General features: G+C 34.9%; 1 protein-coding gene across 1 annotated transcript in view; it reads right to left on the bottom strand.

The window, feature by feature from the left end:
* The window catches only part of LOC144968876 (phosphatidylinositol transfer protein beta isoform-like), a 29,627-nt gene extending 16,931 nt beyond the window's left edge, over positions 1-12,696 (bottom strand). Inside the window, exons 1-4 of the mRNA XM_078907689.1 lie at positions 12,556-12,696; positions 5,265-5,295; positions 4,304-4,494; positions 2,058-2,157 (exon numbers count right to left, since the gene is read on the bottom strand). Coding sequence (XP_078763815.1) covers positions 2,058-2,157; positions 4,304-4,494; positions 5,265-5,295; positions 12,556-12,593 — 360 coding nt within the window. The 5' untranslated portion in view covers positions 12,594-12,696. The remainder of the gene's footprint in view (positions 1-2,057; positions 2,158-4,303; positions 4,495-5,264; positions 5,296-12,555) is intronic.
* Positions 12,697-15,411: the final 2,715 nt, after the last annotated feature.

The raw sequence follows: 15,411 nt of genomic DNA, 5'->3' as shown, positions 1-15,411 counted from the left end.
CCAGGTGACTCAAAGATGGGGGAATCACACACCATTAGTCGCCTTTTACGACACGCTGGCTTGGCGTTGGGCTATTCTTGACCCTCTCAGTTGAGGGACCCCGGACACCACACGGGGTAAATTGATTGTGATGCAATCCAAAATGTGTCTCGCAGCAATTTCTGACACCACTCGGGGGGAATTCCAAAAGTTGAAAGTGTAATTACAACATAGGTGGTTGTAGTAGTTGTGGTTGGGATGATGATGTGGTTGTTGAAGCAGTAGTGGTGGTAGGGATGATGATGATGTGGTGGTTGTAGGGATGATGATGTGGTAGCGGTTATAGTAGTAGTGGTAGGGATGATGATGTGGTGGTGGTTGTTGTAGTAGTGGTGGTAAAGATGATGATGTGGTGGTGATTGTAGTAGTTGTGATAAGGATGATGTGGTGGCGGTTGTGGTGGTAGTGGTCTTAGGGATTCCCACACCCATTCTTTAAGAAAAAATTCAAGGTTTTTCAAGGTTATTTTCATAGCTTTCAAGGTTGTGCATGACATACCTTAAATCTATAAAGCTTACTGATAAAGTCCAAGGTATAGTCTGGGAGTTAAATTTGAGTCCTCATAATGCCTAATGCCTATCAAAGTCATTGTCCCTTGCCAACCACTCCACACACTTCAGGATTCAAAAAAAAAAAAAAAAAAAAAAAAAAAAGAAAGAAAGAAAGAAAAAGAGAGAGAGAGAGAGAGAGAGAGAGAGAGAGAGAGAGAGAGAGAGGGGGGGGGGGGAATCAATAGCATGTAATAAATTTTAGTTGGGACTCGGATCAGTTTCATTTAAAGATGACAGAACATGCAACTCTTAGAAATATCGGACATGTACAAAGCGGTCAACTGTCTATAATGGGCACTTTTGTGGGGTCACATGGGTGGCCACCTTATACAAGTTCGACTGTACTCTATAAAAAGATCATAGATCAGAACCAAACACAAGAGGAACTAACTAGTGAAGGTATATGTTAAGGCATGACTAGTTGCTGTTGTCAATTCTTTCCCTCATAATTGTTTTTAATCGCGTTGTCTCTGTCGGAAAAAAAAAAATGTAATATCGCCTAGCAGCCATCATGTCCAGTTCTACATGTTACGCGTTGCTGTTGGTCAGGGACCCTATTTAAAACGTTTTGAGCACCTCTAGTGAAAATTGCGCTAAAATAACAAACCTCTACATTACGCAGTCTGTCATGACACTTGTAGCGCATAGTTTTGAGGGCTTTTTAGCATTGTCATTATCAATGTCCACATTGAAGATGAGATAAATATCTGGTTTTAAAGATTAATATCTGGTTTTAAATCCTGAAACAATTATGTTTTGAGATTCGTTTTCTTTTCTTCTGTGTTTCTTGACTTTTCTACAAAGCCTACACAGTTCATTCAAATGTTTATCATGAATTCTTGAGTGTGCTCCATGACTAAATGAAATTTAAAAAATCATAATAAATTCAATTCTGTCGACGCACAGATGGAATTTTAGCAGCTTATAGTTCAATTATAATAGATTCTATTTGTGGAAGAATAAAAGTTATTCTATGTTTCTGTATTGGAACAATTAATGCATTTTAGATTACAGAAAAATGGTCTATTTAGGATTGAAATATCATGATCATTATATACAGCACTGGCATAAAATACAAATGAATGGAAAAAGGAAATCTTGATAAATATTACAGAGTAAAGAAATTTGTGTTTAAGCTCATCGTGAAGCGATAACAAAGAGATGAAAGTGAACATAAATCGACTGGTATCACCCAATATCACCGTAACTGAACTCACTAGGGGATTCCCCGTAATTTGGCAGGCGTGACCCCAGGTCAACCTCGGGTCATCACTTGAACTAAGTTACCGCTCAGGCTATATTTTCGTTACTGTGGGAGATAAACTATCATTTAGGCAGAAATCCACATTTAGGCGAAAGATTTTCGGCCCTGATATATATGAAAAAAAGTTTCAATATGATAATAAATACTAAAAGGGGTTTAACAAAAAATCTGATCCATTTGATAACATCCTAATTATAACCCACCGAAACAATGGTCCGACAGTAAGGATACGCATTCCATGCTTTTTCTACCACCTCCAAAGATCCGGTTGGTGCTAATAATCTTATAAAAGCTGGTACTTTCCTGCAGATAAAAAATATATATAAAAATAATAAATAAAAGATCACAATCACTGCAAACTTTCATATAAAATCTAACATACAATCATAATCTGAAGAGAAACAATCTGGGTTGTGAAAGCAGGGTGCCAAGCAAAATTTCAGAGTCAAATTTATGACCTTGAAACAAAATTTACGACCTAGGAAATTAAAACATTCTACTGAAATCAATGGGTTATGCTCATTTTACATTTACCTTAGGATCAACTTTCTATAAAAACCCATTTCCAATCACTTAAATATAATTTTTTTTCACGAGTTATTATGTGCGCATGTGTGTGTAATTGATTATGAGAGAGTGGAGAGGGGGTAAATATAATATTTAGAAATGCATTTTCTTTCCAAAACGTCTCTTCAAATGATATGCCAGATGCGACATGTAATATAAAAAGTAGTCAACGAAGTCGTAGTAGTAGTAATAGTAGTAGTAGTTGTTGAAGTAGTAGTACTGGTGGTAGTTGCAGTAGTAGTAGTAGTAATTGTAGTAGTGGTGGTAGTTGTAGTAGTGGTGGTGGTTGTAGTAGTAGTAGTAGTAGTAGTAGTAGTAGTAGTAGTAGTAGTAGTAGTAGTAGTAGTAGTAGTAGTAGTAGTTTATGTAAGTGTTTTATTGCACTTGCAACACAAGGGTCATATCAGCGCCAGTAAAAAGGAAGACAATTGGATAGTAAAAAGTTCTAGAATTACAATTAAAACACCTAAGAAAAGGTAAGACAAAGGGGGAATTGGTTCAAATTGGAAACAGTTGTAGATTCCAAGAGCACACTATCAACATACTTAGTTTGAGATCACCTAAAAGTCTCATCCAGACACAAGCACAGGACCCCACCAAGAGGAATACACTCAAATGTTTACAAATCATTATTTATATAACACAAAAAAAATAATACAATGCATAACAGGGAGATGATTTACAAGACAAAAAATATAATCGCCCAAAACTCTAACTATACATTTGACTGTTCCCCCCCCCCCCCCCCCCCCCCAGTCAGGGTATCCGCCAGGACAACACCAAGTAAGCTCATTCCAAGACAAAGACAGAAAGCATGTTGGAAAACATGTAGGGAGATAAAGTCACAGTAAGTGCCTCCCTGCAGGAACTACCCAGTAGTAGTAATAGTAGTAGTAGTAATAGTAATAGTAGTTGTAGTAGTAGCAATAATAATAATAATAATAATACACATTTATACAGCGCTCATTCTCGTGTAAAATACAAGCTCTGGACACTTTACAATATAAATTATCAATTTTGAAAAAAAAATAAAATGGAAGAGAAACAAATGAGAAAATGTCAGAAAATAACAAGGGCTTAAATCATGATGGTTTGGTGGCCTTTCAAAGGGCTTATTTTGAAATTTATGATGGCTCACTTTATTAGTAGTAGTAGTAGTAGTAGTAGTAGTAGTAGTAGTAGTAGTAGTAGTAGTAGTAGTAGTAGTAGTAGTAGTAGTAGTAGTAGTAGCAGTAGTAGTAGTAGTAGTAGTAGTAGTAGGACTAGTGGTAGTAGGTAATGTTGTGCTGCCAGATTTTATTCTTGAATAAACTTTAAAATTTCAATTCATTGAATCTTCAATTTACAACTTCTTTACGACCGAGGATGCAAATTTTCGACCATTTATGACCTTTACTATCAAGAGGTCAAATTTAAGACTTTACGACACAGGACACCCTGGAAAGGTCGTTCTAGCACAAATAAATTGGAAAAGGATGGAATAGTCAAAAGCATTAGATCTGGTAAAAAGCATGTTAAAAAAAAAGTAAGACAAAGGGATTGAGTTCACACAGGGATCAGAATTGGATCAAAGAGCAATGAATTTGGGTGTCCTACACCTAGATTGACACAGCCACAGGATCTCTGCTTGAGGGATACAATTATGATCATGATACATATTGAAAACTTATTAAATATGCGATGAAAAGTTATGTATATAAAACGGTATTTCCTAGTATAAAAAGTTACCGTTCCGGCGGTGCAATAATGATAAAGCCGGCAGAAGAGTCAAAATGCCGGCAGATGATTATTGCATTTACAACAAAAAAAAACGGAATTTCAGGCATATGCCGGCGAACTTTCACCCATGATGTAAAATATAAATGTTTGGTAGCAAACTTACTTGCTAATGTGATAAATTTTGTGAGTGTATTGGCCAGATGTGTATCTTTTACCCCCAGCTACCATGGGCATATCTGGTTGTACCCCAAAGTCCTCACCAAATGGAGAATTATCTACCACTTCAATGCCATCTCCTCCACCAGTCTCATTTTTGCTGGCTTGTGCTACGGACCACAATTGACCAATTTTATACTGTAAATAAGGATCAAATATAAATTAGTGGATGAAGGTATTAAAAGGGGAAAAAAAGGGAAATTTTTTTTTTTTTTAAACAAAAATAAAAAAAACACAAAAAACTCAACAAAGATAATAGTTATAATGATGATGCTTATTATATTATCATTATATAACAACAACATCAACGACAACAACAACAATAATAATGTTTGTTTTTGTTTTTAAGGGCTTTACGGCGCTTGCAACACATTAAGGTTATATCAGCGCCAGTAAAAAGGAAGAAAATGGGATAGTAAAAGATCTAGAATTACAATTAAAGCGCAAAAGAAAAGGTAAGACAAAGGGGAATTGGTTGAAATAGGAAACAGATGTAGATTCCAAGAGCACACAGCCAAAGTACTCAGTTTGAGATCACCTTAAAGTCTCTTGTGACAAAACCAAAGAAACCATTAATTTTTTTGGTGACATTTTCAGATAAAAACTTTCTGACAAGGAACATTCTACTGATTTCAAAACTCAAAGATTTACAGACATTATTTATATATGGAATGATATGGATAGATTTTCATCGAAGATGACCCCCAGATTACTAACCTGCTTTTACTTTCAGGCTAGGGAATCAACAATCCGTGGTAAATAATAACAATATGGGGCTTAATGCTCTTAAAACTTTTTTTTAAATCACACTATCTCTTGCATACACTCTATTTGGTTTAACGATAAAATATTCTGAAGACCAGTTGGAACTGAGAATTAATTTTTAACAAAAAACAAAACAAACTCACCTGCTCTACTTCAAGAGGAAGTACAATGCGACTGAAAATAAAAAAAAAGAAAATATTCAACAAGCCAGTATCAGTTGTTAAAGAAACAGACAAATCGTTTTTTATCCACTTTCAATTGCTTCTAATTTTGTCCAAATAAAATAACTTAGATGACAGACATCATTTGATTGGATAATCATATGAAATTGTGTACATGGTGAATGTAAAGAAAGAGGGAAAGCAGTGTGCGACTTTGTTTAAATTATAGATATGGAAAAGACAAAATGTTGGTACTTTTGTAAAAAAGTGTTCTCGGCAGAGCCGAGTAATTTTACCTATGTTTTGTTAGCGAAATGTTTTATGTTGATTAAGAGAAATAGGAGCCATTTTTTCATTCGCAGTTGTAGTATTAGAGGTAGTGATGATGTGGTGGTGATTGGGTTTGTTATCTTTTTTGAAATCGAAAGTACGAATCTGACTTCAATACCTTTTAATAACTATGGCTAATTTATCGAACCAGAATCTTTGAAAAGCGGTAAGTACAAATAATAATTGCGTAATAATTATTTAAGACATGTTTAGAATTAGCATCTGGCTGTAGTTCCTGCAGACGATAGTTGGACCCATGGTCGTGCTTGCTCTAATGGTGATCAGACTCTGACATCCTGATTCGGATTACTGTTTCTTATTTTATTACTAATTATGGCCTGTGGCTTTATATTTATATATTTTTTTCTATACTGTTAACTGATAAATATTGACTTTATTGTATAAGTCTAGAGGGCCCCTTTGCTCGTCACGTCAACTTCACAACTTGAACTTGAACAGTCCTTTCTATTTCTACAGTTGCTATCTAGTTAGTGGGTCTGATATCACCATGTCATATTCATATATGATGGAACTTGGACTCTGAATATATAGTTATGCCCATTACATAGATCTGGTGTTGCTGATATGACTGTCTATCGTATGGGACTAGTAACTATGACTCTGAATTTTGCCTCATTGATCTGAGATGTTACTGAGTTACTGTTACAGTTACACTCACTCACTCTATTACTATTATCTCTGTGACTATGGAAAGGAATTATGGATTTTGTCTCATTGATCTAAGATGTAACTCTATTAATCAATTCTATGACTATGGAAGGGAACTATGGATCGACTGATGCTACTCATTGACCGTAAGGAATGAACAATAGTAGTCAGATTTTTTATGAATGGCGCATGTTTTTACAGTTTTTCTCAGATGTCCCTCTATCAAAAGTTGTAAAACATATTGTCAATCTCCAAATCAATTTCTCTTAACCGAATAAAGAATTTGGCCCGTATTTAATTGTGGTGCCATATCACCAAAAAAAAAAAAAAGATTTCTTCTCCATGACCAATAAAAAGCCACTTTAAAACTGCTGTCATAAAATTAGAGATTTTACACTGCTAAATATGTAAACAGTTTCGGACCACAAAGTAAGAGATGAATTCGTTTTTCAAAAAAATCTTGTGACACGGTAGTTCCGGCTAGTGGTTATGAGTTCACATCATACTATTTTCCGAATAAAAGCAAGACACATTAACTGTTATAAAGTAACAAGTTATGTAGTTTGCATCCAATTTTGACCCTATAATTTATTGCTTTTTATTTATATTACATCGCAATTACCGAAGACTGATATGAATCTCTATCTTTAACTCATTTGAACAAGTGATTAAATACTCAAAATTGTCAAATTAACATCGAATGTTTACATTTAACTTTGAAAAATTGTATCTATGCATGAACGTTTCACATAGCATTTAAAGTTTTCTTTTAAACCTATAAGCTCTTAAACAATACGGTTCCTTTCTCGTAAAGCTGCGATAAGAAGTCTATTTGTATCTATCGATAAGCCATTAAAGAGGACAGCTATGGAATTGGAATTTCACAATCAACCATGAGTTTCGCATGTTGTTGTTTTACGTTGTTGTTGAACACATGCACATTTTGTGGAAACACTGTATCATAAAGTGATGAATTTCTACTTTTGACTGGTCTCCATTAATTTTATGTAATCCTCTTTGGCATAAATACCAAGCTATTTCTAAAAAATTTGAACTCAAAATAATGTTGGAAGCGCGTAATGTTCACTTTTATTTGTGTTCATCTATAACGTATATTTATTGTTATAAAATGTAAACTTGTCTGTCGTTCCTTCATATTCGGATTCTGTACGAACATCATATAAGTTTCAATTAACTAAACATTCCATTTTAACAAATTCTTTCAAAATCGATAAGCGGAAAATCATAATTTCGACACTATAAATCATTTTTTAGTTCCAATCCTTACCAGTTATCGATTTTAATATAGCTGTAATAAGCGAAATACTTTCCTATTGTTTTAAAAATTCGTGAAAAAAATATTTTTATTAAGAAAAAATGATCCAGAGGTTCATACACATTTTGCAGCTGTACATCGTGAACAGCTAGCTGAGAAAAAGAAGAAAAAGACGCGCCCCTTATTAAAAATCTGACGATTGTATTCTGAATATATAGTTCTGTCTCATTGATCTGATATGTTACTTTATTAATTAACTCTATGAATATGGAATGGAATGGAACTATGAATTTGATGCTAATCCATTGACTATATTGAATGAACCAGTACTCTGAATGTTTTTCCTCACATGAACTTTTGCCTCTTGTGGGTCTGATGTTAGCAAATTCAAGATGGGGAAAATTGTGGATGTGGTGTTGCGAATTGCAATGGTAACTACAATGAAGCCAACAAATGTTGTGTGTTCAGATTGCCTAAAGAGGAACCAGAACGGTAAACATGGTTAAACAAACTCCCTCCTCGTGATGATATTGAGCCACATCCAACAAAATTTGTTATTTGTGAAAGACATTGGTCTGCAGATGTTCCAATGACAATTCTACCTGGCAGACCGAGTGTCCCTTATAGGGATGAAAGTGTTCAAAAAAGTTTTTTAATTAATAAATTCGACAGATCCTAATTACAACTACTATGTAATGCATCCCTGAGTAGATATTTTGGTATTCATATTTTTCTTGGGATCATCCCCCATAGATTACCTCCCTTTGTTGATATTGTACATCTCCTTTCCCCTTCATCGAATTGTTCATCCTCATCCTCATCATTACTCTAAATGTACATTCATTAATCAAGCTTCTAAAGAAATGATCCTGAATCAATCACTATAAGGTCAGTTTTTAGAATATCTAACTACTCATCCTTTCCGTTTCTTGGCTACTCTTATTCACTGCTGATAATAATAATCATTAAATATTTTTTTGGACCCAGAATTCACAATCACTCTCTAAAACGGTAGATCTTGCCATATAAAATCCCTTGCTGTTATTTTGGTTTGAATTTTCTATATTTTTTGTTGGCCCCCACTAGCGTTGCCTGAAGATTCCATATGAATGTCCTTTCAGTATAGCTGTCCTTGCCCTAAACATAAAACTTAAAATAGAAAAGGAGTTGAACTTATTTAGGCGACTGTACAAGACGACAAAAGTGGAGCAAAAAGAGAGCTGGAAGATAAAATTACTGAACTAGAAATAAATACAAAGAGTCATAATAAAGACCTGCTATATTATTAATGATGTGACTTTTGATGTAGTTCGAGAAGCACTTTTTATTTTATTTTTTTCGTAGAGTGCTCTTTTGTGTTGTGAATATAGTCCCAATGGTAATGATAATAGTGTGGTAGTGGTAGACTTTTCACCGTCCCGTAATATTTTGGTGGACGATTTTCAGCGTACGGTGATAATAGTGTGGGAGACTTTTATCACCGTATGGTAATATTTTGGTGGACGATTTTTACCGTACGGTGATAATAGTGCAGGAGACTGTTTTCACCTTACGGTGATAATGGTGTGGAAGGCTATATTCAGTGCACGGTGATAACAGTGCGAGAGACTACATATGTGACCCTTCGCCTCAAAACGGTATTAGGTCGTGTTGGTTAAGATGTTGAAAATTAAATTTATAGCCAGAAATATCAGACTTGTGTTGAGTTTATAAGATTTATTGAGGAGAATGGATACTATATTTTGGGGTTTTAATGCCAACAGTTTATATTTTTGACCAGTTTAACATTTAATTTGGCTTTTAATCATCTGGTTCGTTCCGACATAATACCATTTTGAGACGATGGGTCACATATATTCATTATAATGGTGTGGAAAGCTATATTCATCGTATGGTGATAATAGTGTGGGAGACGATTTGCATCTTACGGTGAAAATAGCCTGACATACTATTTTCACCGTACGGTGATAATGGTGTGGAAGGCTATATTCAGTGTACGGTGATATAGTGTGGGAGACGATTTTCATCTTACGGTGAACATAGCCTGACACACTATTCACCATATGGTGATAATGGTGTGGAAGTGGAAGGCTATATTCAGTGTACGGTGATAATAGTGTGGGACACTATATTCACTATAACGGTGTGGCAGGCTATATTCACTGTACGGTGTTAATAGTGTAGGAGACTATTTTCACCGTATGGTAATATCTTGGTGGACGATTTTCACCGTACGGTGATAATGGTGTGGAAGGCTATATTCAGTGTACGGTGATAATAGTGCGGAAGACTACCTACATATATTCACTATAATGGTGTGGAAAGCTATATTCATCGTATGGTGATAATAGTGTGGGAGACGATTTTCATCTTGCAGTGAAAATCGCCTGACACACTATTTTCACCGTGCGGTAATAATGGTGTTGAAGTTGAAGGCTATATTATTCACTGTACGGTGATAATAGTGGGGCCGACTATTTTCACCGTACGGTAATATCTTGGTGATAATAGTGTGGGAGACTATTTTCACCGTACGGTCATATCTTGGTGATAATAGTGTGGAGACTATTTTCACCGTACGGTAATATCTTGGTGGACGATTTTCACCGGACAGTGATATATGTGGGAGACTTTTTTCACCACCCCGTAATATTTTGGTGGACGATTTTCACAGGGATAAATTATAAAGAAGAATATCGCAGATATTTTGGTATCATTATTTTCGTTACTAACCGGGCACCTACGTACACGGTAACATTTATTATACACGGTAACCTTGAATCTCGCCTTTAATTAGGGAGTTTAATAGAAATTGTAAATGTACCTCACACACTTGAAACCAATGTCATATGAAAGAGCTGGCAACACAGATTACAAAACAGTTTGAATTTTGTTTCTATCTTGATTAGAAATGTAGTTACGGCAGTTCAAAGTCTGAAATTTCAGACCGTTTTTACCCCAAAATTACCATTGCAAAGTTGTGACCGAAATCGCGTGATGTTAATAAAAAATGGTTAAAACAGTCAATATGGAGTTCTTATCATATATTGTATACCAAAATGTTCGTCTTATCGAGGACAATGCATTTACATTAATAAAGAGGAAGATAAACAGTTCAAATTAACACATTATTACATAATATGACGCAAATGTTACATAATCAAAAACTCGGCTAGACGTAAGAAACAATTTGCTCTATCACTTTTGGATTTATCCCCAATATCTCACTGAAACAATTGCAAATAATTACCCTCTTTTAAGTAATACATAGATAATAAAAAAGGGTTTGAGAGTACTTAAATGAAAAGATATAAACATGTTGTGTAATGACATAATGAATGTATTTTTACCTCTATGGCGATTTAATTGCATATATATAAAAGGGTAGATTGAAAAAGTTCAAATAAATTGAAACAGATTCCCTATTATAATTAGAAGGAAAGTTCTGGATTTTAATACTTTAAAAAATTATGCTGAACCACTTTGGGTTTATTGCTATTACATCATTTGAACTGACAATTAATATAATTTTATCCCCCCCCCCCCCCTCTTTCTCTCTCAATGTATGGGGGTGTCAAAACTAATAGAACTTCTTACCATAATAATTATTAAGGCTAAGGCCTTTAGAATATGGATACAAATGATAACAAACATATCTAAACATATGGGAAAGAAACTTGATGACTTGATGGCAAAGTAAAATTAAATTAAATTAAAGCAATTGGAATTTTTAAAATATCGATATTATTAATATCGGATTTCACAAAGAGAAGAAATATACGAACTTTTAAAACAAAAACTATAAAATGCCTATAAATAAAGTTGGAAAGTATGTATTTCAAAATAAAAACATAGTAAATAATAGTACTGAAAATATTATGGACTAAATTTAACATAATACATAACTAAATTTAAAATATCGATATGAATATCGATATCGCCCGGCAGCCATGATGAGAAGATAATGTAAACAAGGCATTTCGGCGCAGAGTTAAAAGGTGTCTGCGCATCGATATAGAGCCCTGAAATTTGGCATGAATAAAGTTTAGATGTTATTCTAAAAACAAGCGTTTAAATTTTAAAAACACACGCGGTAAATAAAAAATAAATGCATTTGAAAATTGCCAAATTTTAACTTCATATAACTTCTGGAATTATTAATGGATTTTTCCTTAATTGGCACCATTTAAAAGGAAATTGAAAGACGAAAATAATGATACCAAAATATCTGCGATATTCCTCTTTATAACGAAGTTATGCATCTTTAATTGAACCCCCCAAAACGCGAACAGCAATTTCCAGTCACAACTTTCCTATGGGCGAGTTGGGTCAAAATTTGACTGCCACTGCTGCTGCTCACTAAACTGCCTACTTTAATGGGTTAAATTGTATTGTTTGATTTTTTTTAAATAACACACACACAGCTAGGTCAATCCATTGCTTGCATTGTAGCGGCAAACCAGTTACCGGAGCTACCGTGTACGGAGATCCTGAGCTAAGTGCCTGGTTACCGGTACCGTGTAGCCTACGTGTACACTGCCAAACCAATAAGCAAGCTTTCAACAACAAGCTGCTTCAGTTTAATACAAGTCATTGTTATAATTAGGTAATAAATTTTATATTATCATTATCAATTCTTATACTTATTTTAATTTGGATATAGAATCAGAGCCAATGTGGCAACCCAGATCGGACCCAGTTCTGAGTCTGAGGTAGTAAATAAATAAAAAAGATGGCCGTCCCCTCGTCAGGGACATCAACCCCCGAACAGTGCTAAAAAATGTACAGTACTAAGTGCAGCCAAGACTTCTAAAACCTCCCAAATAGATGTAATAGATAACTACCATTAAACGATGCTTGGAGTGCCGTGAACGAAGTAAAATTGCAATTCTAATTCTCCAGTAAAAGTAAAGTCTAAATTCTAAAACTGGAATAAATCACATAATCAGCCTAGCCATAAGAAGGACTAAGCAGTAAGATAAAAATAATTCTACTTACAACTCCTTAATGGAGTGTGGTTCTCCAGCAAAAGCCATGGTTTTCAATCTTTAAATAAGTATTCACGTTGGGTGTTTGCTCAGAAGGGTGTGTTTAGTCAATGAACCAACTCAGTACGCAGGCACTAGACAGGAAGGAAGGAAAGAAAAACAGAACAAGAGGTGTAGCTCTTCTTCGTTGAAAAAAAAGGAAGGCAATTTTTTCACTGTAACAAGTGAAACAATTGCGAAGCAATTTTTTCACAGTAATTTATTTATCAAAAAGAGCTCTATAACCGCCAAAATGTTTCTACTGCAAAGTTTGGTCATAAACATAGATAACACGTGACTAGATAGAACAACAGGGGGGAAACGTCATCAAAAGTGGCTAGTAAGAGGTCGTTTTATTTTGTATGCAACTAGGGACGCTGTGCGATTTAATCTCTATTTTAATTACTTTGATTGAGCTCGTTTAACCTTGATTTGTGGACGGAAAATAGAAAAAAGGTCAGGTTTATGATGATAAAATAAATTAGACATATTAAACTACACTTTTACTTGTTGTATATTTTAGGCTTGGCTCCATTGGTCGGGTATATATTAATTTATTTTTTTTATTTAAAAAAAAATGCCCTACATGTTGAATGTTGATGTTTACCAGGGACCCCTTGTAAAGCGCTTTGAGCACATTAGTATCTATTGCGCTATATAAATCTCAATTTTTATTATGTGAGTTTACATATTGATTACAACAAGAGAAGAAGAAGAGAAGAGAAATAATGAGAAGAAGAAGAAGAAGAAGAAGAAGAAGAAGAAGAAGAAGAAGAAGAAGAAGAACAATGGTAGCAATAGAAATCACACATACATGGACAAATAGACAAAAGAGAGAGGGACTTGTTTACTTGGATCTATCTATCTATCTATCTATCTATCTATCTATCTATCTATCTATCTATCTATCTATCTATCTATCTATCTATCTATTCTATCTATCTATCTATCTATCTATCTATCTATCTACTGTCTGTCTGTCTCTGTCTGTCTATCTAAACCCCTCCCACGCCGATTATTTATGACATGTTAAATTTACCATCCATGGACCGACAGCGGTTCATACAATTCTTTGATTTTACACCGCCATTAATCGACTCGACGCATATTAATGAGTGGGACTCGTCTCTTTGAACCTGCTGTTCGGACTTGCTTGTTCATTTCACACGTAACTGTTTTATGACACAATGGTGTTATTAGGAGGAATGGATTAAAAGTGAGGAGAACGTGGGAATTGCTTTATTTTTATAACGCATTTTAATAAATTAACCCCAACCTCGATGTATATTTTCATTGTTTTAAGAAATATTCTATAATTCTACAATTAAAGAACGCAAGAAAGAGTAAGACAAAGGGCATTGGTTCAAATAGGGAACAAATTAATGTAGATTCCATGAGCACACTATCAATGTGATTCGGGCACAATATACAATAAACAATGAAAAGTAAAAATAAATCTGAATGGCTAGTACTTTTTCTACCCCCCCCCCCCGCCCCCACTTATCTTCTTTCAAGCATTTTAATCCCCCCCCCCCCCCCCCCTCACAACCAATTGAAAATAACCCCTCCCAATTAGCTGATAAAATGACAAATCGTATTGTCCAGCAATCGGGAATCGGCGTAATAACGGCAGGTAAAATAAGCTCCTCCTACTCTGATTCTTGATGAATTTTGTGGAGACGATCAACATTTCTTTTTGATGTTAAATAACTATCAACCGACATTCCACATAGTAATGAGAAGACACAAAGAGTGAAACTCACCTCTTTGAACTTGCCGATCAGTTTCTCTAACTGATGATGACACATACCTAGTATTAGTAGATACTAGGTGTGAAATGTGAAGACCGTGCGAAATTTCGGCATCCATCCCTTTGATCTAACAATGTAGACAAGTCTATGTCATGTATGGTGAGAGGGTAGAGAAGAACACCCCCCCCCCCCACACACACACACACACTTCTCTCTCTCTCTCTCTCTCTCTCTCTCTCTCTCTTTTCTTCTCTCTCTCTCTCTCTCCTCCTCTCTCTCTCTCTCTCTTCTCCTCTCTCTTTTCATCTATCTCGTATAGTTTTATATAGAATATTATAGAATATAATAGTATATATATATATATATATAGTATATAGTAGTAGTAGTAGTAGTAGTAGTAGTAGAAGAAGAAGAAGAAGAAGAAGAAGAAGAAGAAGAAGAAGAAGAAGAAGAAGAAGAAGAAGAAGAAGAAAAAGAAGAAGTATAATAGATTGATAGTTGGATGGATTGATGACCAAGTTGATCGACCATGAAGTTCACACCCTCACAGCATTTTGTTTATTTATTTTTATGTAATTTTTGCTAACAACGCGTCTGTTCTCTCCCCGAAATGCCAATGTTTACTGTTTTCTCATATAATTTTACGCTGCCAGTTTTCTGGAAACCCCGTATATCGTCAGTCTCTCTCTATTCTCGATTCATCCGATAACTGCTTATAATATCTTAAATACGATGACGGCGATTAGCCAATAAAAAGTGGTTGTTGTCTGGTCTGCGGTAGTCTGTGGTCATAAACCATCGGAAGGCAATTTTTTCACAGTAATGTTTTTCATCAAAAAAGAGCAGTACAAGAATGGTGTTTTTCATAACTTTAATGTTAAAGATCTACGCACATCCTGCCACCAGCCTTTCGTTCGTAGATAAGTTTGCTGCACAGAAGAACTCTTTAGTTTGTTGTGACAAGTGGTTCTGTTGTTTCGCATCATTCGACGTCGAGGAACTTAGAGGTCAAATCTTGTCGACAACTCCCATTGAATAGAAGTTATCAGTCGGAGATAAAATTATTAGATAGCGGA

This window comes from Berghia stephanieae, chromosome 3 (genome assembly GCF_034508935.2).
Source record: "Berghia stephanieae isolate SIO BIC M18660-M18661 chromosome 3, UCSD_Bste_1.3, whole genome shotgun sequence".
Taxonomy (NCBI): Eukaryota; Metazoa; Mollusca; class Gastropoda; order Nudibranchia; family Aeolidiidae; genus Berghia; species Berghia stephanieae.
Note: the sequence above shows the minus strand (reverse complement) of the source record. Positions and strands in the feature narration are given on the sequence as shown.